The 22,222-nt window shown below is 51.5% G+C and overlaps 1 protein-coding gene across 1 annotated transcript; it reads right to left on the bottom strand.

The window, feature by feature from the left end:
- Nucleotides 1-243: 243 nt before the first annotated feature.
- LOC138487239 (putative uncharacterized protein ENSP00000383309) lies at nucleotides 244-1,620 on the bottom strand. The gene has a single exon (XM_069613874.1). The coding sequence runs from the start codon at nucleotides 1,618-1,620 to the stop codon at nucleotides 244-246; it is 1,377 nt and encodes a 458-aa protein (XP_069469975.1).
- Nucleotides 1,621-22,222: the final 20,602 nt, after the last annotated feature.

Raw genomic sequence — 22,222 nt, 5'->3', positions numbered from 1 at the left:
ACTGCTCGCCGTGGTGCTGTTTATTCAGCAATTTGTCTGTATGGGGTTATTAGAGTTGTAATATTTGTGTCTGTCTGTGGTGCTGTATGTCCAACTGCCCTTGAAGAGCTTATATTTAGCTCTGGCCAGTGTGCTGTTATAGAGGTCTCTGTCAATCATGCTGTATATACAGTACTTGATGGGGCGCATACGTTCCGGTCAGCTCGGTCTCTGGTGCTGTGATGTTCAGCTCAGTGTCTAATGCTATGGTGCTATGGTGTTCAGCTGGGTCTCTGGTGCTATGAGGTGCAGCTCAACCTTTGGTGCTGTAATCCTCAGCTCCGCCTCTGGTGCTGTGACGTTGAGCTCGGTCTCTGGTGCTGTGATGTTGAGCTCGGTCTCTGGTGCTGTGATGTTGAGCTCGGTCTTTGGTGCTGTGATGTTGAGCTTGGTCTTTGGTGCTGATTTGTTGAGCTCGGTGTCTAGTGATATGAGGTGCAGCTCAAGTTTTGGTGCTTTGTCGTTGAGCTCGGTTTCTGGTGCTGTGATGTTCAGCTCGGTCTCTGGTGTTGTGATGTTGAGCTCGGTCTCTGGTGCTGTGATGTTGAGCTCGGTCTTTGGTGCTGTGATGTTGAGCTCGGTCTTTGGTGCTGTTCTGTTCAGCTCAGTCTCTGGTGCTGTGATGTTCAGCTTGGTCTCTGGTGCTGTGATGTTGAGCTCAGTCTCTGGTGCTGTGATGTTCAGCTCGGTCTCTAGTGCTGTGATGTTCAGCTCGGTGTCTAATGCTATGAGGTGCAGCTCAACCTTTGGTGCTGTAATCTTCAGCTTCATCTTTGGTGCTGTTATGCTCAGTTCTGTCTCTGGTGGTGTGACGTTGAGCTTGGTATTTGGTGCTGTGACACTGAGCTCGGTATTTGCTGCTGTGACATTGAGCTCTGTCTCTGGTGTTGTGATGTTGAGCTCGGTCTTTGGTGCTGTTCTGGTCAGATCTGTCTCTGGTGCTGTGATGTTGAGCTCGGTCTTTGGTGCTGTTCTGTTCAGCTCTGTCTCTGGTGCTGTGATGTTGTGCTCGGTCTTTGGTGCTGTTCTGGTCAGCTCCGTCTCTGGTGCTGTGATGTTGAGCTCGGTCTCTGGTGCTGTGATGTTCACCTTGGTCTTTGGTGCTGCGATGTTCAGCTCGGTCTCTGGTGCTGTGATGTTGAGCTTGATCTCTGGTGCTGTGATGTTCAGCTCGGTCTCTGGTGCTGTTATGTTCAGTTCTGTCTCTGGTGGTGTGACGTTGAGCTCGGTATTTGGTGCTCTGACGTTGAGCTCGGTCTCTGGTGCTGTGATGTTCAGTTTGGTCTCTGGTGCTGTGATGTTGAGCTCAGTCTTTGGTGCTGTTCTGTTCAACTCGGTCTCTGGTTCTGTGATGTTGAGCTCAGTCTCTGGTGCTGTGATGTTTACCTCAGTCTCTGGTGCTGTGATGTTGAGCTCAGTCTCTAGTGCTGTGATGTTGAGCTCAGTCTTTGGTGCTGTGATGTTCAGCTCGGTCTCTGGTGCTGTGATGTTGAGCTCAGTCTCTGATGCTGTGATGTTCAGCTCGGTGTCTAGTGCTATGAGGTGCAGCTCAACCTTTGGTGCTGTAATCTTCAGCTCCATCTCTGGTGCTGTTATGTTCAGTTCTGTCTCTGGTGGTGTGACGTTGAGCTCGGTATTTGGTAATGTGACGTTGAGCTCAGTATTTGATACTGTGATGTTCAGCTCTGTCTCTTGTGCTGTGATATTGAGCTCGGTCTCTGGTGCTGTGATGTGAGCTCAGTCTTTGGTGCTGTTCTGCTCAGCTCTGTCTCTTGTGCTTTGATGTTGAGCTTGGCTTTAGTGCTGTGATGTTCAGCTCTGTCTCTGGTGCTGTGATGTTGAGCTCAGTCTCTGATGCTGTGATGTTCAGCTCGGTGTCTAGTGCTATGAGGTGCAGCTCAACCTTTGGTGCTGTAATCTTCAGCTCCATCTCTGGTGCTGTTATGTTCAGTTCTGTCTCTGGTGGTGTGACGTTGAGCTCGGTATTTGGTAATGTGACGTTGAGCTCTGTCTTTGGTGCTGTGATGTTCAGCTCTGTCTCTGGTGCTGTGATGTTGAGCTCGGTCTGTGATGTTGTCCACGGTGGTGCTGTATTTGACTCTGTCCTCTGTGTTGATGCATATTTCACTTTCTCTGGATTTACATCCCACGCAGGCCATGGTTTAGTGATATTTGCCCGAGTCTGTGCTGCTGCACTTCCAACTCTCTATGGAGAGATGATATCTAACACCGTCCACACTGCTCGCCGTGGTCCTGTTTATTCAGCAATCTGTCTGTACGGGGTTATTAGAGTTTTAATATTTGTATCTGTCTGTGGTGCTGTATGTCCAACTGCCCTTGAAGAGTTTATATTTAGCTCTGGCCAGTGTGCTGTCATAGAGGTCTCTGTCCATCGTGCTGTGTATTCAGTACTTGCTGGGGCACATACGTTCAGGTCAGCTCGGTCTCTGGTGCTGTGATGTTCAGCTCAGTGTCTAGTGCTATGGTGCTATGGTGTTCAGCTGGGTCTCCGGTGCTATGAGGTGCAGCTCAACCTTTGGTGCTGTAATCCTCAGCTCCTCCTCTGGTGCTGTGACGTTGAGCTCGGTCTCTGGTGCTGTGATGTTGAGCTCGGTCTCTGGTGCTATGATGTTGAGCTCAGTCTCTGGTGCTGTGATGTTCAGCTCGGTCGCTGGTGCTGTGATGTTGAGCTCGGTCTTTGGTATTGTTCTATTCAGCTCAGTGTCTAGTGATATGAGGTGCAGCTCAACCTTTGGTGCTTTGTCTTTGAGCTCGGTCTCTGGTGTTGTGATGTTGAGCTCAGTTTCTGGTGCTCTGATGTTCAGCTTGGTCTCTGGTGCTGTGATGTTGAGCTCAGATTCTGGTGCTCTGATGTTCAGCTTGGTCTCTGGTGCTATGATGTTCAGCTCTGTCTCTGGTGCTGTGATGTTCAGCTCGGTCTTTGGTGCTGTTATGTTCAGCTCGGTCTTTGGAGCTGTGATGTTGAGCTCTGTCTCTGGTGCTGTGATGTTCAGCTCTGTCTCTGGTGCTCTGACATTGAACTCGGTATTTGGTGCTGTTACCTTAAGCTCGGTCTCTGGTGCTGTGATGTCCAGCTTGGTCGCTGGTGCTGTGATGTACAGCCTGGTCTCTAGGGCTGTCATGATGAGCTTGATCTTTGGTGCTGTCCTGTTCAGCTCTGTCTCTGGTGCTGTGATGTTGAGCTCGGTCTTTGGTGCTGTTCTGGGCAGCTCTGTCTCTGGTGCTCTGATGTTGAGCTCGGTCTCTGGTGCTCTGATGTTCACCTTGGTCTTTGGTGTTGCGATGTTCAGCTCGGTCTCTGGTGCTGTGATGTTGAGCTTGGTCTCTTGTGCTGTGATGTTCAGCTCGGTCTCGGGTGCTGTGACGTTGAGCTCGGTCTCTGGTGCTGTGATGTTCGGCTCAGTCTCCGGTGCTGTGATGTTCATCTCGGTCTCTGGTGCTGTGATGTTCAGCTCGGTCTCTGGTGCTGTGACGTTGAGCTCGGTCTCTGGTGCTGTGACGTTCAACTCGGTCTCCGGTGCTATGATGTTCAGCTTGATCTCTGGTGCTGTGACGTTGAGCTCAGTCTCTGGTGCTGTGACGTTGAGCTCGGTCTTTGGTGCTGTTCTATTCAGCTGGGTCTCTGATGCTGTGATGTTGAGCTCAGTCTCTGGTGCTGTGATGTTCAGCTCGGTCTCTGGTGCTGTGATGTTGAGCTCAGTCTCTGGTGCTGTGATGTTGAGCTCAGTCTCTGATGCTGTGATGTTCAGCTCGGTGTCTAGTGCTATGAGGTGCAGCTCATCCAGATCCATCTCTGGTGCTGTTATGTTCAGTTCTGTCTCTGGTGGTGTGACGTTGAGCTCGGTGTTTGGTGCTGTAACGTTGAGCTCGATCTCTGGTGCTGTGTTGTTCAGCTCGGTCTCTTGTTCTGTGTTGTTCAGCTCGGTCTCTTGTGCTGTGACGTTGAGTTAGGTCTCTGGTGCTGTGATGTTCAAATCGGTCTCTGGTGCTGAGATGTTCAGCTCGGTCACTGGTTTTGTGATGTCCAGCTCAGTCTCTGGTGCTGTGATGTTCAGCTCGGTCTCTGGTGCTGTGATGTTCAGCTCGGTCGCTGGTGCTGTGATGTTCAGCTCGGTCTCGGGTGCTTTGATGTTCAGCTCGATCTCTGGTGCTGTGATGTTGAGCTCAGTCTCTGGTGCTGTGATGTTCAGCTCGGTCTCTGGTGCTGTGAAGCCCAGCCTGTTTTCTAGGGCTGTCATGATGAGCTTGATCTTTGGTGCTGTTCTGTTCAGCTCTTTCTCTGGTGTTGTGATGTTGAGCTCGGTCTCTGGTGCTGTGATGTTGAGCTCTGTCTCTGGTGCTGTGATGTTGAGCTCGGTCTTTGGTGCTGTGATGTTCAGCTCGGTCTCTGGTACTGTGATGTTGAGCTCGGTCTTTGGTGCTGTTCTGCTTAGCACTGTCTATGGTGCTTTATGTTGAGCTCGGCTTTGGTGCTGTGATGTTCAGCTCGGTCTTTGGTGTTATGATGTTGAGCTCTGTCTCTGGTGCTGTGATGTTGAGCTCAGTCTCTGGTGCTGTGATGTTCAGCTCTGTCTCTGGTGCTGTGACGTTGAGCTTGTTATTTGGTGCTGTTACCTTGAGCTCAGTCTCTGGTGCTGTGACGTCCAGCTCGGTCGCTAGTGCTGTGATGTACAGCCTGGTCTCTAGGGCTGTCATGATGAGCTTGATCTTTGGTGCTGTCCTGTTCAGCTCTGTCTCTGGTGCTGTGATGTTGAGCTCGGTCTTTGGTGCTTTTCTGGTCAGCTCGGTCTCTGGTGCTGTGATGTTCACCTTGGTCTTTGGTGCTGCGATGTTCAGCTCGGTCTCTGGTGCTGTTATGTTGAGCTTGGTCTCTGGTGCTGTGATGTTCAGCTTGGTCTCTGGTGCTGTGATGTTGAGCTCAGTCTCTGGTGCTGTGATGTTCAGCTCGGTCTCTGGTGCTGTGATGTTGAGCTTGGTCTCTGGTGCTGTGATGTTCAGCTCGGTCTCTGGTGCTGTGACGTTGAGCTCGGTCTCTGGTGCTGTGACATTCTACTCGGTCTCCGGTGCTGCGATGTTCACCTTGGTCTCCGATGCTGTGATGTTTAGCTCGGTCTCTGGTGCTGTGTTGTTCAGCTTGGCCTCTGGTGCTGTGACGTTGAGCTGGTCTCTGGTGCTGGGATGTTCAACTCGGTCTCCGGTGCTATGATGTTCAGCTCGATCTCTGGTGCTGTGATGTTGAGCTCGGTCTCTGGTATTCTGACGTTCAGCTCGGTCTCCGGTGCTGTGATGTTCAGCTTGGTCTCTGGTGCTGTGATGTTCAGCTCGGTCTTTGGTGCTGTGATGTTCAGCTCGGTCTCTGGTACTGTGATGTTGACCTCGGTCTTTGGTGCTCTTCTGCTCAGCTCTGTCTCTGGTGCTTTGATGTTCAGCTCGGCTTTGATGCTGTGATGTTCAGCTCTGTCTCTGGTGCTGTGATGTTCAGCTCGGTCTTTGGTGCTGTTATGTTCAGCTCGGTCTTTGGAGCTGTGATGTTGAGCTCTGTCTCTGGTGCTGTGATGTTCAGCTCTGTCTCTGGTGCTGTGACATTGAACTCGGTATTTGGTGCTGTTACCTTAAGCTCGGTCTCTGGTGCTGTGATGTCCAGCTCGGTCGCTGGTGCTGTGATGTACAGCCTGGTCTCTAGGGCTGTCATGATGAGCTTGATCTTTGGTGCTGTCCTGTTCAGCTCTGTCTCTGGTGCTGTGATGTTGAGCTCGGTCTTTGGTGCTGTCCTGGGCAGCTCTGTCTCTGGTGCTCTGATGTTGAGCTCGGTCTCTGGTGCTGTGATGTTCACCTTGGTCTTTGGTGTTGCGATGTTGAGCTTGGTCTCTTGTGCTGTGATGTTCAGCTCGGTCTCGGGTGCTTTGACGTTGAGCTCGATCTCTGGTGCTGTGATGTTCGGCTCAGTCTACGGTGCTGTGATGTTCATCTTGGTCTCTGGTGCTGTGATGTTCAGCTCGGTCTCTGGTGCTGTGACGTTGAGCTCGGTCTCTGGTGCTGTGACGTTCAACTCGGTCTCCGGTGCTATGATGTTCAGCTTGATCTCTGGTGCTGTGACGTTGAGCTCAGTCTCTGGTGCTGTAACGTTGAGCTCGGTCTTTGGTGCTGTTCTGTTCAGCTGGGTCTCTGATGCTGTGATGTTGAGCTCTGTCTCTGGTGCTGTGATGTTGAGCTCGGTCTCTGGTGCTGTGATGTTCACCTTGGTCTTTGGTGCTGCGATGTTCAGCTCGGTCTCTGGTGCTGTGATGTTGAGCTTGGTCTCTGGTGCTGTGATGTTCAGCTCGGTCTCTGGTGCTGTTATGTTCAGTTCTGTATCTGGTGGTGTGATGTTGAGCTCGGTATTTGGTGCTCTGACGTTGAGCTCGGTCTCTGGTGCTGTGACGTTCAACTCGGTCTCCGGTGCTATGATGTTCAGCTCGATCTCTGGTGCTGTGACGTTGAGCTCAGTCTCTGGTGCTGTGACGTTGAGCTCGGTCTTTGGTGCTGTTCTGTTCAGCTGGGTCTCTGATGCTGTGATGTTGAGCTCTGTCTCTGGTGCTGTGATGTTGAGCTCGGTCTCTGGTGCTGTGATGTTCACCTTGGTCTTTGGTGCTGCGATGTTCAGCTCGGTCTCTGGTGCTGTGATGTTGAGCTTGATCTCTGGTGCTGTGATGTTCAGCTCGGTCTCTGGTGCTGTTATGTTCAGTTCTGTCTCTGGTGGTGTGACGTTGAGCACGGTATTTGGTGCTCTGACGTTGAGCTCGGTCTCTGGTGCTGTGATGTTCAGTTTGGTCTCTGGTGCTGTGATGTTGAGCTCAGTCTTTGGTGCTGTTCTGTTCAACTCGGTCTCTGGTGCTGTGATGTTGAGCTCAGTCTCTGGTGCTGTGATGTTTAGCTCAGTCTCTGGTGCTGTGATGTTTAGCTCAGTCTCTGGTGCTGTGATGTTGAGCTCAGTCTCTGGTGCTGTGATGTTGAGCTCAGTCTTTGGTGCTGTGATGTTCAGCTCGGTCTCTGGTGCTGTGATGTTGAGCTCAGTCTCTGATGCTGTTCTGTTCAACTCGGTCTCTGGTTCTGTGATGTTGAGCTCAGTCTCTGGTGCTGTGATGTTTACCTCAGTCTCTGGTGCTGTGATGTTGAGCTCAGTCTCTAGTGCTGTGATGTTGAGCTCAGTCTTTGGTGCTGTGATGTTCAGCTCGGTCTCTGGTGCTGTGATGTTGAGCTCAGTCTCTGATGCTGTGATGTTCAGCTCGGTGTCTAGTGCTATGAGGTGCAGCTCAACCTTTGGTGCTGTAATCTTCAGCTCCATCTCTGGTGCTGTTATGTTCAGTTCTGTCTCTGGTGGTGTGACGTTGAGCTCGGTATTTGGTAATGTGACGTTGAGCTCAGTATTTGATACTGTGATGTTCAGCTCTGTCTCTTGTGCTGTGATATTGAGCTCGGTCTCTGGTGCTGTGATGTGAGCTCAGTCTTTGGTGCTGTTCTGCTCAGCTCTGTCTCTTGTGCTTTGATGTTGAGCTCTGTCTCTGGTGCTGTGATGTTTATCTCGGTCTGTGATGTTGTCCACGGTGGTGCTGTATTTGACTCTGTCCTCTGTGTTGATGCATATTTCACTTTCTCTGGATTTACATCCCACGCAGGCCATGGTTTAGTGATATTTGCCCGAGTCTGTGCTGCTGCACTTCCAACTCTCTATGGAGAGATGATATCTAACACCGTCCACACTGCTCGCCGTGGTGCTGTTTATTCAGCAATCTGTCTGTACGGGGTTATTAGAGTTTTAATATTTGTATCTGTCTGTGGTGCTGTATGTCCAACTGCCCTTGAAGAGTTTATATTTAGCTCTGGCCAGTGTGCTGTCATAGAGGTCTCTGTCCATCGTGCTGTGTATTCAGTACTTGCTGGGGCACATACGTTCAGGTCAGCTCGGTCTCTGGTGCTGTGATGTTCAGCTCAGTGTCTAGTGCTATGGTGCTATGGTGTTCAGCTGGGTCTCCGGTGCTATGAGGTGCAGCTCAACCTTTGGTGCTGTAATCCTCAGCTCCTCCTCTGGTGCTGTGACGTTGAGCTCGGTCTTTGGTATTGTTCTATTCAGCTCAGTGTCTAATGATATGAGGTGCAGCTCAACCTTTGGTGCTTTGTCATTGAGCTCGGTCTCTGGTGTTGTGATGTTTAGCTCAGTTTCTGGTGCTCTGATGTTCAGCTTGGTCTCTGGTGCTGTGATGTTGAGCTCAGATTCTGGTGCTCTGATGTTCAGCTTGGTCTCTGGTGCTGTGATGTTCAGCTCAGTCTCTGGTGCTGTGATGTTGAGCTCAATCTCTGGTGCTGTGATGTTCAGCTCAGTCTCTGGTGCTGAGATGTTCAGCTCGGTGTGTAGTGCTATGAGGTGCAGCTCAACCTTTGGTGCTGTAATCTTCAGCTTAATCTCTGGTGCTGTTATGTTCAGTTCTGTCTCTGGTGGTGTGACGTTGAGCTTGGTATTTGGTGCTGTGACGTTGAGCTCAGTATTTGGTGCTGTGACATTGAGCTCTGTCTCTGGTGCTGTAATGTTGAGCTCGATCTTTGGTGCTGTTCTGGACAGATCTGTCTCTGGTGCTATGATGTTGAGCTCGGTCTTTGGTGCTGTTCTGTTCAGCTCTGTCTCTGGTGCTGTGATGTTGAGCTCGGTCTTTGGTGCTGTTCTGGTGAGCTCCGATTCTGGTGCTGTGATGTTGAGCTCGGTCTTTGATGCTGTTCTGTTCAGCTCTGTCTCTGGTGCTGTGATTTTGAGCTCGGTCTCTGGTGCTGTGATGTTCACCTTGGTCTTTGGTGCTGCGATGTTCAGCTCGGTCTCTGGTGCTGTGATGTTGAGCTCAGTTTCTGGTGCTGTGATGTTCAGCTTGTTCTCTGGTGCTGTGATGTTCAGTTCAGTCTCTGGTGCTGTGATGTTGAGCTCAATCTCTGGTGCTGTGATGTTCAGCTCAGTCTCTGGTGCTGAGATGTTCAGCTCGGTGTGTAGTGCTATGAGGTGCAGCTCAACCTTTGGTGCTGTAATCTTCAGCTTAATCTCTGGTGCTGTTATGTTCAGTTCTGTCTCTGGTGGTGTGACGTTGAGCTTGGTATTTGGTGCTGTGACGTTGAGCTCAGTATTTGGTGCTGTGACATTGAGCTCTGTCTCTGGTGCTGTAATGTTGAGCTCGATCTTTGGTGCTGTTCTGGACAGATCTGTCTCTGGTGCTATGATGTTGAGCTCGGTCTTTGGTGCTGTTCTGTTCAGCTCTGTCTCTGGTGCTGTGATGTTGAGCTCGGTCTTTGGTGCTGTTCTGGTGAGCTCCGATTCTGGTGCTGTGATGTTGAGCTCGGTCTTTGATGCTGTTCTGTTCAGCTCTGTCTCTGGTGCTGTGATTTTGAGCTCGGTCTCTGGTGCTGTGATGTTCACCTTGGTCTTTGGTGCTGCGATGTTCAGCTTGGTCTCTGGTGCTGTGATGTTGAGCTTGGTCTCTGGTGCTGTGATGTTCAGCTCGGTCTCTGGTGCTGTTATGTTCAGTTCTGTCTCTGGTGGTGTGACGTTGAGCTCGGTATTTGGTGCTCTGACGTTGAGCTCGGTCTCTGGTGCTGTGATGTTCAGTTCGGTCTCTCGTGCTGTGATGTTGAGCTCAGTCTTTGGTGCTGTTCTGTTCAGCTCGGTCTCTGGTGCTGTGATGTTGAGCTCTGTCTCTGGTGCTGTGATTTTCAGCTCGGTCTCTGGTGCTGTGATGTTGAGCTCAGTCTTTGGTGCTGTGATGTTGAGCTCAGTCTCTGGTGCTGTGATGTTCAGCTCGGTCTCTGGTGCTGTGATGTTGAGCTCAGTCTCTGATGCTGTGATGTTCAGCTCGGTGTCTAGTGCTATGAGGTGCAGCTCAACCCTTGGCGCTGTAATCTTCAGCTCCATCTCTGGTGCTGTTATGTTCAGATCTGTCTCTGGTGGTGTGACGTTGAGCTCGGTATTTGGTGCTGTGACGTTGAGCTCAGTATTTGGTGCTATGATGTTCAGCTCTGTCTCTTGTGCTGTGATGTTGAGCTCGGTCTCTGGTGCTGTGATGTTGAGCCAGGTCTTTGGTGCTGTGATGTTCAGCTCTGTCTCTGGTGCTGTGATGTTGAGCTCGGTCTTTGGTGCTGTGATGTTCAGCTTGGTCTCTGGTACTGTAGTGTTGAGTACGGTCTCTGGTGCTGTGATGTTCAGCTCGGTCTTTGGTGCTGTGATGTTGAGCTCTGTCTCTGGTGCTGTGATGTTGAGCTCGGTATTTGGTGTTGTGACCTTGAGCTCGGTCTCTGGTGCTGTGATGTCCAGCTCGGTCGCTGGTGCTGTGATGTACAGCCTGGTCTCTAGGGCTGTCATGATGAGCTTGATCTTTGGTGCTGTTCTGTTCAGCTCTGTCTCTGTTGCTGTGATGTTGAGGTCGGTATTTAGTGCTGTTCTGGTCAGCTCTGTCTCTGGTGCTGTGATGTTGAGCTTGGTATTTGGTGCAGTGACCTTGAGCTCGGTCTCTGGTGCTGTGATGTCCAGCTTGGTCACTGGTGCTGTGATGTACAGCCTGGTCTCTAGGGCTGTCATGATGAGCTTGATCTTACATGCTGTTCTGTTCCTCTCTGTCTCTGGTGCTGTGATGTTGAGCTCGGTCTTTGGTGCTGTTCTGATCAGCTCTGTCTCTGGTGCTGTGATGTTGAGCTCGGTCTTGGTGCTGTTCTGTTCAGCTCTGTCTCTGGTCCTGTGATGCTGAGCTCGGTCTCTGGTGCTGTGAAGTTCATCTTGGTCTTTGGTGCTGCGATGTTCAGCTCGGTCTCTGGTGCTGTGATGTTGAGCTTGGTCTCTGGTGCTGTGATGTTCAGCTCGGTCTCTGGTGCTGTGACGATGAGTTCAGTCTTTGGTGCTGTTATGTTCACCTCGGTCTCTGGTACTGTGACGTTCAGCTCAGTCTCTGGTGCTGTGATGTTCAACTCGGTCTCCGGTGCTGCGATGTTCAGCTAGATCTCAGGTGCTGTGATGTTCAGCTCAGTCTCTGGTGCTGTGATGTTCAGTTTGGTCTCTGGTGCTGTGATGTTCAACTCGGTCTCCGGTGCTGTGATGTTCAGCTAGATCTCTGGTGCCGTGACGTTGAGCTCGGTCTCTGGTGCTGTGACGTTGAGCTCGGTCTCTGGTGCTGTGATGTTCAACTCGTTCTCCGGTGCTGTGACTTTGAGCTAGGTCTCCGGTGCTGTGATGATCAGCTCTGTCTCTGATGCTGTGATGTTCAGTTCGGTCTCTCGTGCTGTGATGTTCAGCTCGGTCTCTGGTGCTGTGATGTCCAGCTCGGTCTCTGGTGCTGTATTGTTCAGCTCGGTCTCTGCTGTTGTGATGTTCAACTCGGTCTCCGGTGCTGTGATGTTCAGCTCGGTCTCTGGTTCTGTGTTGTTCAGCTCAGTCTCTGGTGCTGTGACGTTGAGTTAGGTCTCTGATGCTGTGATGTTCAAATCGGTCTCTGGTGCTGAGATGTTCAGCTCGGTCTCTGGTTCTGTGATGTTCAGCTCGGTCTCTGGTGCTTTGATGTTCAGCTCGGTCTCTGGTGCTGTGATGTTCAGCTCGGTCGCTGGTACTGTGATGTTCAGCTCGGTCTCGGGTGCTTTGATGTTCAGCTCGATCTCTGGTGCTGTGATGTTCAGCTCGGTCTCTGGTGCTGTGATGTTCAGCTCGGTCTCTGGTGCTGTGAAGCCCAGCCTGGTCTCTAGGGCTGTCATGATGAGCTTGATCTTTGGTGCTGTTCTATTCAGCTCTTTCTCTGGTGCTGTGATGTTGAGCTCGGCCTCTGGTGCTGTGATGTTCAGCTCTGTCTCTGGTGCTGTGATGTTGAGCTCGGTCTTTGGTGTTGTGATGTTGAGCTCTGTCTCTGGTGCTGTGATGTTGAGCTTGGTCTCTGGTGCTGTGATGTTCAGCTCTGTCTCTGGTGCTGTGACGTTGAGCTTGGTATTTGGTGCTGTTACCTTGAGCTCGGTCTCTGGTGCTGTGATGTCCAGCTCGGTCGCTAGTGCTGTGATGTACAGCCTGGTCTCTAGGGCTGTCATGATGAGCTTGATCTTTGGTGCTGTCCTATTCAGCTCTGTCTCTGGTGCTGTGATGTTGAGCTCAGTCTTTGGTGGTGTTCTGGTCAGCTCTGTTTCTGGTGCTGTGATGTTGAGCTTGGTCTCTGGTGCTGTGATGTTCACCTCGGTCTTTGGCGCTGCGATGTTCAGCTCGGTCTCTGGTGCTGTGATGTTGAGCTTGGTCTTTGGTGCTGTGATGTTCAGCACGGTCTCTGGTGCTGTGACGTTGAGCTCGGTCTCTGGTGCTGTGATGTTCAGCTCGGTCTCTGGTGCTGTGATGTTGAGCTCGGTCTTTGGTGCTGTTATGTTCACCTCGGTCTCTGGTACTGTGACGTTCAGCTCAGTCTCTGGTGCTGTGATGTTCAACTCGGTCTCCGGTGCTGTGATGTTCAGCTAGATCTCAGGTGCTGTGATGTTCAGCTCAGTCTCTGGTGCTGTGATGTTCAGTTTGGTCTCTGGTGCTGTGATGTTCAACTCGGTCTCCGGTGCTGTGATGTTCAGCTAGATCTCTGGTGCCGTGACGTTGAGCTCGGTCTCTGGTGCTGTGACGTTGAGCTCGGTCTCTGGTGCTGTGAAGCCCAGCCTGGTCTCTAGGGCTGTCATGATGAGCTTGATCTTTGGTGCTATTCTGTTCAGCTCTTTCTCTGGTGCTGTGATGTTGAGCTCGGTCTCTGGTGCTGTGATGTTCAGCTCTGTCTCTGGTGCTGTGATGTTGAGCTCGGTCTTTGGAGCTGTGATGTTGAGCTCTGTCTCTGGTGCTGTGATGTTCAGCTCTGTCTCTGGTGCTGTGACATTGAACTCGGTATTTGGTGCTGTTACCTTAAGCTCGGTCTCTGGTGCTGTGATGTCCAGCTCGGTCGCTGGTGCTGTGATGTACAGCTCGGTCTCCGGTGCTGTGATGTTCAGCTAGATCTCAGGTGCTGTGATGTTCAGCTCAGTCTCTGGTGCTGTGATGTTCAGTTTGGTCTCTGGTGCTGTGATGTTCAGCTCGGTCTCGGGTGCTTTGATGTTCAGCTCGATCTCTGGTGCTGTGATGTTCAGCTCGGTCTCTGGTGCTGTGATGTTCAGCTCGGTCTCTGGTGCTGTGAAGCCCAGCCTGGTCTCTAGGGCTGTCATGATGAGCTTGATCTTTGGTGCTGTTCTATTCAGCTCTTTCTCTGGTGCTGTGATGTTGAGCTCGGCCTCTGGTGCTGTGATGTTCAGCTCTGTCTCTGGTGCTGTGATGTTGAGCTCGGTCTTTGGTGTTGTGATGTTGAGCTCTGTCTCTGGTGCTGTGATGTTGAGCTTGGTCTCTGGTGCTGTGATGTTCAGCTCTGTCTCTGGTGCTGTGACGTTGAGCTTGGTATTTGGTGCTGTTACCTTGAGCTCGGTCTCTGGTGCTGTGATGTCCAGCTCGGTCGCTAGTGCTGTGATGTACAGCCTGGTCTCTAGGGCTGTCATGATGAGCTTGATCTTTGGTGCTGTCCTATTCAGCTCTGTCTCTGGTGCTGTGATGTTGAGCTCAGTCTTTGGTGGTGTTCTGGTCAGCTCTGTTTCTGGTGCTGTGATGTTGAGCTTGGTCTCTGGTGCTGTGATGTTCACCTCGGTCTTTGGCGCTGCGATGTTCAGCTCGGTCTCTGGTGCTGTGATGTTGAGCTTGGTCTTTGGTGCTGTGATGTTCAGCACGGTCTCTGGTGCTGTGACGTTGAGCTCGGTCTCTGGTGCTGTGATGTTCAGCTCGGTCTCTGGTGCTGTGATGTTGAGCTCGGTCTTTGGTGCTGTTATGTTCACCTCGGTCTCTGGTACTGTGACGTTCAGCTCAGTCTCTGGTGCTGTGATGTTCAACTCGGTCTCCGGTGCTGTGATGTTCAGCTAGATCTCAGGTGCTGTGATGTTCAGCTCAGTCTCTGGTGCTGTGATGTTCAGTTTGGTCTCTGGTGCTGTGATGTTCAACTCGGTCTCCGGTGCTGTGATGTTCAGCTAGATCTCTGGTGCCGTGACGTTGAGCTCGGTCTCTGGTGCTGTGACGTTGAGCTCGGTCTCTGGTGCTGTGATGTTCAACTCGTTCTCCGGTGCTATGACTTTGAGCTAGGTCTCCGGTGCTGTGATGATCAGCTCGGTCTCTGATGCTGTGATGTTCAGTTCGGTCTCTCGTGCTGTGATGTTCAGCTCGGTCTCTGGTGCTGTGATGTCCAGCTCGGTCTCTGGTGCTGTGTTGTTCAGCTCGGTCTCTGCTGTTGTGATGTTCAACTCGGTCTCCGGTGCTGTGATGTTCAGCTCGGTCTCTGGTTCTGTGTTGTTCAGCTCGGTCTCTGGTGCTGTGATGTTGAGTTAGGTCTCTGATGCTGTGATGTTCAAATCGGTCTCTGGTGCTGAGATGTTCAGCTCGGTCTCTGGTTCTGTGATGTTCAGCTCGGTCTCTGGTGCTTTGATGTTCAGCTCGGTCTCTGGTGCTGTGATGTTCAGCTCGGTCGCTGGTACTGTGATGTTCAGCTCGGTCTCGGGTGCTTTGATGTTCAGCTCGATCTCTGGTGCTGTGATGTTCAGCTCGGTCTCTGGTGCTGTGATGTTCAGCTCGGTCTCTGGTGCTGTGAAGCCCAGCCTGGTCTCTAGGGCTGTCATGATGAGCTTGATCTTTGGTGCTGTTCTGTTCAGCTCTTTCTCTGGTGCTGTGATGTTGAGCTCGGTCTCTGGTGCTGTGATGTTCAGCTCTGTCTCTGGTGCTGTGATGTTGAGCTCGGTCTTTGGTGTTGTGATGTTGAGCTCTGTCTCTGGTGCTGTGATGTTGAGCTTGGTCTCTGGTGCTGTGATGTTCAGCTCTGTCTCTGGTGCTGTGACGTTGAGCTTGGTATTTGGTGCTGTTACCTTGAGCTCGGTCTCTGGTGCTGTGATGTCCAGCTCGGTCGCTAGTGCTGTGATGTACAGCCTGGTCTCTAGGGCTGTCATGATGAGCTTGATCTTTGGTGCTGTCCTATTCAGCTCTGTCTCTGGTGCTGTGATGTTGAGCTCAGTCTTTGGTGCTGTTCTGGTCAGCTCTGTTTCTGGTGCTGTGATGTTGAGCTCGGTCTCTGGTGCTGTGATGTTCACCTCGGTCTTTGGCGCTGCGATGTTCAGCTCGGTCTCTGGTGCTGTGATGTTGAGCTTGGTCTTTGGTGCTGTGATGTTCAGCACGGTCTCTGGTGCTGTGACGTTGAGCTCGGTCTCTGGTGCTGTGATGTTCAGCTCGGTCTCTGGTGCTGTGATGTTGAGCTCGGTCTCTGGTGCTGTGATGTTCAGCTCGGTCTCTGGTGCTGTGATGTTGAGCTCGGTCCCTGGTGCTGTGATGTTGAGCTCAGTCTCTGGTGCTGTGATGTTTAGCTCAGTCTCTGGTGCTGTGATGTTTAGCTCAGTCTCTGGTGCTGTGATGTTGAGCTCAGTCTCTGGTGCTGTGATGTTGAGCTCAGTCTTTGGTGCTGTGATGTTCAGCTCGGTCTCTGGTGCTGTGATGTTGAGCTCAGTCTCTGATGCTGTTCTGTTCAACTTGGTCTCTGGTTCTGTGATGTTGAGCTCAGTCTCTGGTGCTGTGATGTTTACCTCAGTCTCTGGTGCTGTGATGTTGAGCTCAGTCTCTAGTGCTGTGATGTTGAGCTCAGTCTTTGGTGCTGTGATGTTCAGCTCGGTCTCTGGTGCTGTGATGTTGAGCTCAGTCTCTGATGCTGTGATGTTCAGCTCGGTGTCTAGTGCTATGAGGTGCAGCTCAACCTTTGGTGCTGTAATCTTCAGCTCCATCTCTGGTGCTGTTATGTTCAGTTCTGTCTCTGGTGGTGTGACGTTGAGCTCGGTATTTGGTAATGTGACGTTGAGCTCAGTATTTGATACTGTGATGTTCAGCTCTGTCTCTTGTGCTGTGATATTGAGCTCGGTCTCTGGTGCTGTGATGTGAGCTCAGTCTTTGGTGCTGTTCTGCTCAGCTCTGTCTCTTGTGCTTTGATGTTGAGCTCTGTCTCTGGTGCTGTGATGTTTATCTCGGTCTGTGATGTTGTCCACGGTGGTGCTGTATTTGACTCTGTCCTCTGTGTTGATGCATATTTCACTTTCTCTGGATTTACATCCCACGCAGGCCATGGTTTAGTGATATTTGCCCGAGTCTGTGCTGCTGCACTTCCAACTCTCTATGGAGAGATGATATCTAACACCGTCCACACTGCTCGCCGTGGTGCTGTTTATTCAGCAATCTGTCTGTACGGGGTTATTAGAGTTTTAATATTTGTATCTGTCTGTGGTGCTGTATGTCCAACTGCCCTTGAAGAGTTTATATTTAGCTCTGGCCAGTGTGCTGTCATAGAGGTCTCTGTCCATCGTGCTGTGTATTCAGTACTTGCTGGGGCACATACGTTCAGGTCAGCTCGGTCTCTGGTGCTGTGATGTTCAGCTCAGTGTCTAGTGCTATGGTGCTATGGTGTTCAGCTGGGTCTCCGGTGCTATGAGGTGCAGCTCAACCTTTGGTGCTGTAATCCTCAGCTCCTCCTCTGGTGCTGTGACGTTGAGCTCGGTCTTTGGTATTGTTCTATTCAGCTCAGTGTCTAGTGATATGAGGTGCAGCTCAACCTTTGGTGCTTTGTCATTGAGCTCGGTCTCTGGTGTTGTGATGTTTAGCTCAGTTTCTGGTGCTCTGATGTTCAGCTTGGTCTCTGGTGCTGTGATGTTGAGCTCAGATTCTGGTGCTCTGATGTTCAGCTTGGTCTCTGGTGCTGTGATGTTCAGCTCAGTCTCTGGTGCTGTGATGTTGAGCTCAATCTCTGGTGCTGTGATGTTCAGCTCAGTCTCTGGTGCTGAGATGTTCAGCTCGGTGTGTAGTGCTATGAGGTGCAGCTCAACCTTTGGTGCTGTAATCTTCAGCTTAATCTCTGGTGCTGTTATGTTCAGTTCTGTCTCTGGTGGTGTGACGTTGAGCTTGGTATTTGGTGCTGTGACGTTGAGCTCAGTATTTGGTGCTGTGACATTGAGCTCTGTCTCTGGTGCTGTAATGTTGAGCTCGATCTTTGGTGCTGTTCTGGACAGATCTGTCTCTGGTGCTATGATGTTGAGCTCGGTCTTTGGTGCTGTTCTGTTCAGCTCTGTCTCTGGTGCTGTGATGTTGAGCTCGGTCTTTGGTGCTGTTCTGGTGAGCTCCGATTCTGGTGCTGTGATGTTGAGCTCGGTCTTTGATGCTGTTCTGTTCAGCTCTGTCTCTGGTGCTGTGATTTTGAGCTCGGTCTCTGGTGCTGTGATGTTCACCTTGGTCTTTGGTGCTGCGATGTTCAGCTCGGTCTCTGGTGCTGTGATGTTGAGCTCAGTTTCTGGTGCTGTGATGTTCAGCTTGGTCTCTGGTGCTGTGATGTTCAGTTCAGTCTCTGGTGCTGTGATGTTGAGCTCAATCTCTGGTGCTGTGATGTTCAGCTCAGTCTCTGGTGCTGAGATGTTCAGCTCGGTGTGTAGTGCTATGAGGTGCAGCTCAACCTTTGGTGCTGTAATCTTCAGCTTAATCTCTGGTGCTGTTATGTTCAGTTCTGTCTCTGGTGGTGTGACGTTGAGCTTGGTATTTGGTGCTGTGACGTTGAGCTCAGTATTTGGTGCTGTGACATTGAGCTCTGTCTCTGGTGCTGTAATGTTGAGCTCGATCTTTGGTGCTGTTCTGGACAGATCTGTCTCTGGTGCTATGATGTTGAGCTCGGTCTTTGGTGCTGTTCTGTTCAGCTCTGTCTCTGGTGCTGTGATGTTGAGCTCGGTCTTTGGTGCTGTTCTGGTGAGCTCCGATTCTGGTGCTGTGATGTTGAGCTCGGTCTTTGATGCTGTTCTGTTCAGCTCTGTCTCTGGTGCTGTGATTTTGAGCTCGGTCTCTGGTGCTGTGATGTTCACCTTGGTCTTTGGTGCTGCGATGTTCAGCTTGGTCTCTGGTGCTGTGATGTTGAGCTTGGTCTCTGGTGCTGTGATGTTCAGCTCGGTCTCTGGTGCTGTTATGTTCAGTTCTGTCTCTGGTGGTGTGACGTTGAGCTCGGTATTTGGTGCTCTGACGTTGAGCTCGGTCTCTGGTGCTGTGATGTTCAGTTCGGTCTCTCGTGCTGTGATGTTGAGCTCAGTCTTTGGTGCTGTTCTGTTCAGCTCGGTCTCTGGTGCTGTGATGTTGAGCTCTGTCTCTGGTGCTGTGATTTTCAGCTCGGTCTCTGGTGCTGTGATGTTGAGCTCAGTCTTTGGTGCTGTGATGTTGAGCTCAGTCTCTGGTGCTGTGATGTTCAGCTCGGTCTCTGGTGCTGTGATGTTGAGCTCAGTCTCTGATGCTGTGATGTTCAGCTCGGTGTCTAGTGCTATGAGGTGCAGCTCAACCCTTGGCGCTGTAATCTTCAGCTCCATCTCTGGTGCTGTTATGTTCAGATCTGTCTCTGGTGGTGTGACGTTGAGCTCGGTATTTGGTGCTGTGACGTTGAGCTCAGTATTTGGTGCTATGATGTTCAGCTCTGTCTCTTGTGCTGTGATGTTGAGCTCGGTCTCTGGTGCTGTGATGTTGAGCCAGGTCTTTGGTGCTGTGATGTTCAGCTCTGTCTCTGGTGCTGTGATGTTGAGCTCGGTCTTTGGTGCTGTGATGTTCAGCTTGGTCTCTGGTACTGTAGTGTTGAGTACGGTCTCTGGTGCTGTGATGTTCAGCTCGGTCTTTGGTGCTGTGATGTTGAGCTCTGTCTCTGGTGCTGTGATGTTGAGCTCGGTATTTGGTGTTGTGACCTTGAGCTCGGTCTCTGGTGCTGTGATGTCCAGCTCGGTCGCTGGTGCTGTGATGTACAGCCTGGTCTCTAGGGCTGTCATGATGAGCTTGATCTTTGGTGCTGTTCTGTTCAGCTCTGTCTCTGTTGCTGTGATGTTGAGGTCGGTATTTAGTGCTGTTCTGGTCAGCTCTGTCTCTGGTGCTGTGATGTTGAGCTTGGTATTTGGTGCAGTGACCTTGAGCTCGGTCTCTGGTGCTGTGATGTCCAGCTTGGTCACTGGTGCTGTGATGTACAGCCTGGTCTCTAGGGCTGTCATGATGAGCTTGATCTTACATGCTGTTCTGTTCCTCTCTGTCTCTGGTGCTGTGATGTTGAGCTCGGTCTTTGGTGCTGTTCTGATCAGCTCTGTCTCTGGTGCTGTGATGTTGAGCTCGGTCTTGGTGCTGTTCTGTTCAGCTCTGTCTCTGGTCCTGTGATGCTGAGCTCGGTCTCTGGTGCTGTGAAGTTCATCTTGGTCTTTGGTGCTGCGATGTTCAGCTCGGTCTCTGGTGCTGTGATGTTGAGCTTGGTCTCTGGTGCTGTGATGTTCAGCTCGGTCTCTGGTGCTGTGACGATGAGTTCAGTCTTTGGTGCTGTTATGTTCACCTCGGTCTCTGGTACTGTGACGTTCAGCTCAGTCTCTGGTGCTGTGATGTTCAACTCGGTCTCCGGTGCTGCGATGTTCAGCTAGATCTCAGGTGCTGTGATGTTCAGCTCAGTCTCTGGTGCTGTGATGTTCAGTTTGGTCTCTGGTGCTGTGATGTTCAACTCGGTCTCCGGTGCTGTGATGTTCAGCTAGATCTCTGGTGCCGTGACGTTGAGCTCGGTCTCTGGTGCTGTGACGTTGAGCTCGGTCTCTGGTGCTGTGATGTTCAACTCGTTCTCCGGTGCTGTGACTTTGAGCTAGGTCTCCGGTGCTGTGATGATCAGCTCTGTCTCTGATGCTGTGATGTTCAGTTCGGTCTCTCGTGCTGTGATGTTCAGCTCGGTCTCTGGTGCTGTGATGTCCAGCTCGGTCTCTGGTGCTGTATTGTTCAGCTCGGTCTCTGCTGTTGTGATGTTCAACTCGGTCTCCGGTGCTGTGATGTTCAGCTCGGTCTCTGGTTCTGTGTTGTTCAGCTCAGTCTCTGGTGCTGTGACGTTGAGTTAGGTCTCTGATGCTGTGATGTTCAAATCGGTCTCTGGTGCTGAGATGTTCAGCTCGGTCTCTGGTTCTGTGATGTTCAGCTCGGTCTCTGGTGCTTTGATGTTCAGCTCGGTCTCTGGTGCTGTGATGTTCAGCTCGGTCGCTGGTACTGTGATGTTCAGCTCGGTCTCGGGTGCTTTGATGTTCAGCTCGATCTCTGGTGCTGTGATGTTCAGCTCGGTCTCTGGTGCTGTGATGTTCAGCTCGGTCTCTGGTGCTGTGAAGCCCAGCCTGGTCTCTAGGGCTGTCATGATGAGCTTGATCTTTGGTGCTGTTCTATTCAGCTCTTTCTCTGGTGCTGTGATGTTGAGCTCGGCCTCTGGTGCTGTGATGTTCAGCTCTGTCTCTGGTGCTGTGATGTTGAGCTCGGTCTTTGGTGTTGTGATGTTGAGCTCTGTCTCTGGTGCTGTGATGTTGAGCTTGGTCTCTGGTGCTGTGATGTTCAGCTCTGTCTCTGGTGCTGTGACGTTGAGCTTGGTATTTGGTGCTGTTACCTTGAGCTCGGTCTCTGGTGCTGTGATGTCCAGCTCGGTCGCTAGTGCTGTGATGTACAGCCTGGTCTCTAGGGCTGTCATGATGAGCTTGATCTTTGGTGCTGTCCTATTCAGCTCTGTCTCTGGTGCTGTGATGTTGAGCTCAGTCTTTGGTGGTGTTCTGGTCAGCTCTGTTTCTGGTGCTGTGATGTTGAGCTTGGTCTCTGGTGCTGTGATGTTCACCTCGGTCTTTGGCGCTGCGATGTTCAGCTCGGTCTCTGGTGCTGTGATGTTGAGCTTGGTCTTTGGTGCTGTGATGTTCAGCACGGTCTCTGGTGCTGTGACGTTGAGCTCGGTCTCTGGTGCTGTGATGTTGAGCTCGGTCTCTGGTGCTGTGATGTTGAGCTCGGTCTTTGGTGCTGTTATGTTCACCTCGGTCTCTGGTACTGTGACGTTCAGCTCAGTCTCTGGTGCTGTGATGTTCAACTCGGTCTCCGGTGCTGTGATGTTCAGCTAGATCTCAGGTGCTGTGATGTTCAGCTCAGTCTCTGGTGCTGTGATGTTCAGTTTGGTCTCTGGTGCTGTGATGTTCAACTCGGTCTCCGGTGCTGTGATGTTCAGCTAGATCTCTGGTGCCGTGACGTTGAGCTCGGTCTCTGGTGCTGTGACGTTGAGCTCGGTCTCTGGTGCTGTGATGTTCAACTCGTTCTCCGGTGCTGTGACTTTGAGCTAGGTCTCCGGTGCTGTGATGATCAGCTCGGTCTCTGATGCTGTGATGTTCAGTTCGGTCTCTGGTGCTGTGATGTCCAGCTCGGTCTCTGGTGCTGTGTTGTTCAGCTCGGTCTCTGCTGTTGTGATGTTCAACTCGGTCTCCGGTGCTGTGATGTTCAGCTCGGTCTCTGGTTCTGTGTTGTTCAGCTCGGTCTCTGGTGCTGTGATGTTGAGTTAGGTCTCTGATGCTGTGATGTTCAAATCGGTCTCTGGTGCTGAGATGTTCAGCTCGGTCTCTGGTTCTGTGATGTTCAGCTCGGTCTCTGGTGCTTTGATGTTCAGCTCGGTCTCTGGTGCTGTGATGTTCAGCTCGGTCGCTGGTACTGTGATGTTCAGCTCGGTCTCGGGTGCTTTGATGTTCAGCTCGATCTCTGGTGCTGTGATGTTCAGCTCGGTCTCTGGTGCTGTGATGTTCAGCTCGGTCTCTGGTGCTGTGAAGCCCAGCCTGGTCTCTAGGGCTGTCATGATGAGCTTGATCTTTGGTGCTGTTCTGTTCAGCTCTTTCTCTGGTGCTGTGATGTTGAGCTCGGTCTCTGGTGCTGTGATGTTCAGCTCTGTCTCTGGTGCTGTGATGTTGAGCTCGGTCTTTGGTGTTGTGATGTTGAGCTCTGTCTCTGGTGCTGTGATGTTGAGCTTGGTCTCTGGTGCTGTGATGTTCAGCTCTGTCTCTGGTGCTGTGACGTTGAGCTTGGTATTTGGTGCTGTTACCTTGAGCTCGGTCTCTGGTGCTGTGATGTCCAGCTCGGTCGCTAGTGCTGTGATGTACAGCCTGGTCTCTAGGGCTGTCATGATGAGCTTGATCTTTGGTGCTGTCCTATTCAGCTCTGTCTCTGGTGCTGTGATGTTGAGCTCAGTCTTTGGTGCTGTTCTGGTCAGCTCTGTTTCTGGTGCTGTGATGTTGAGCTCGG

Source organism: Ambystoma mexicanum, chromosome 9, assembly GCF_040938575.1.
Source record: "Ambystoma mexicanum isolate Mex_15411 chromosome 9, UKY_AmexF1_1, whole genome shotgun sequence".
NCBI classification, from domain to species: Eukaryota; Metazoa; Chordata; class Amphibia; order Caudata; family Ambystomatidae; genus Ambystoma; species Ambystoma mexicanum.
The sequence above is the reverse complement of the archived record's forward strand: the minus strand, read 5'-3'. Positions and strand labels throughout refer to the sequence as shown.

Excerpts from the sequence above, each read along its gene's own strand:
- LOC138487239 (XM_069613874.1), bottom strand. The coding sequence starts at position 1,620 with ATGGAGCTGAAGATTACAGCACCAAAGGTTGAGCTGCACCTCATAGCA.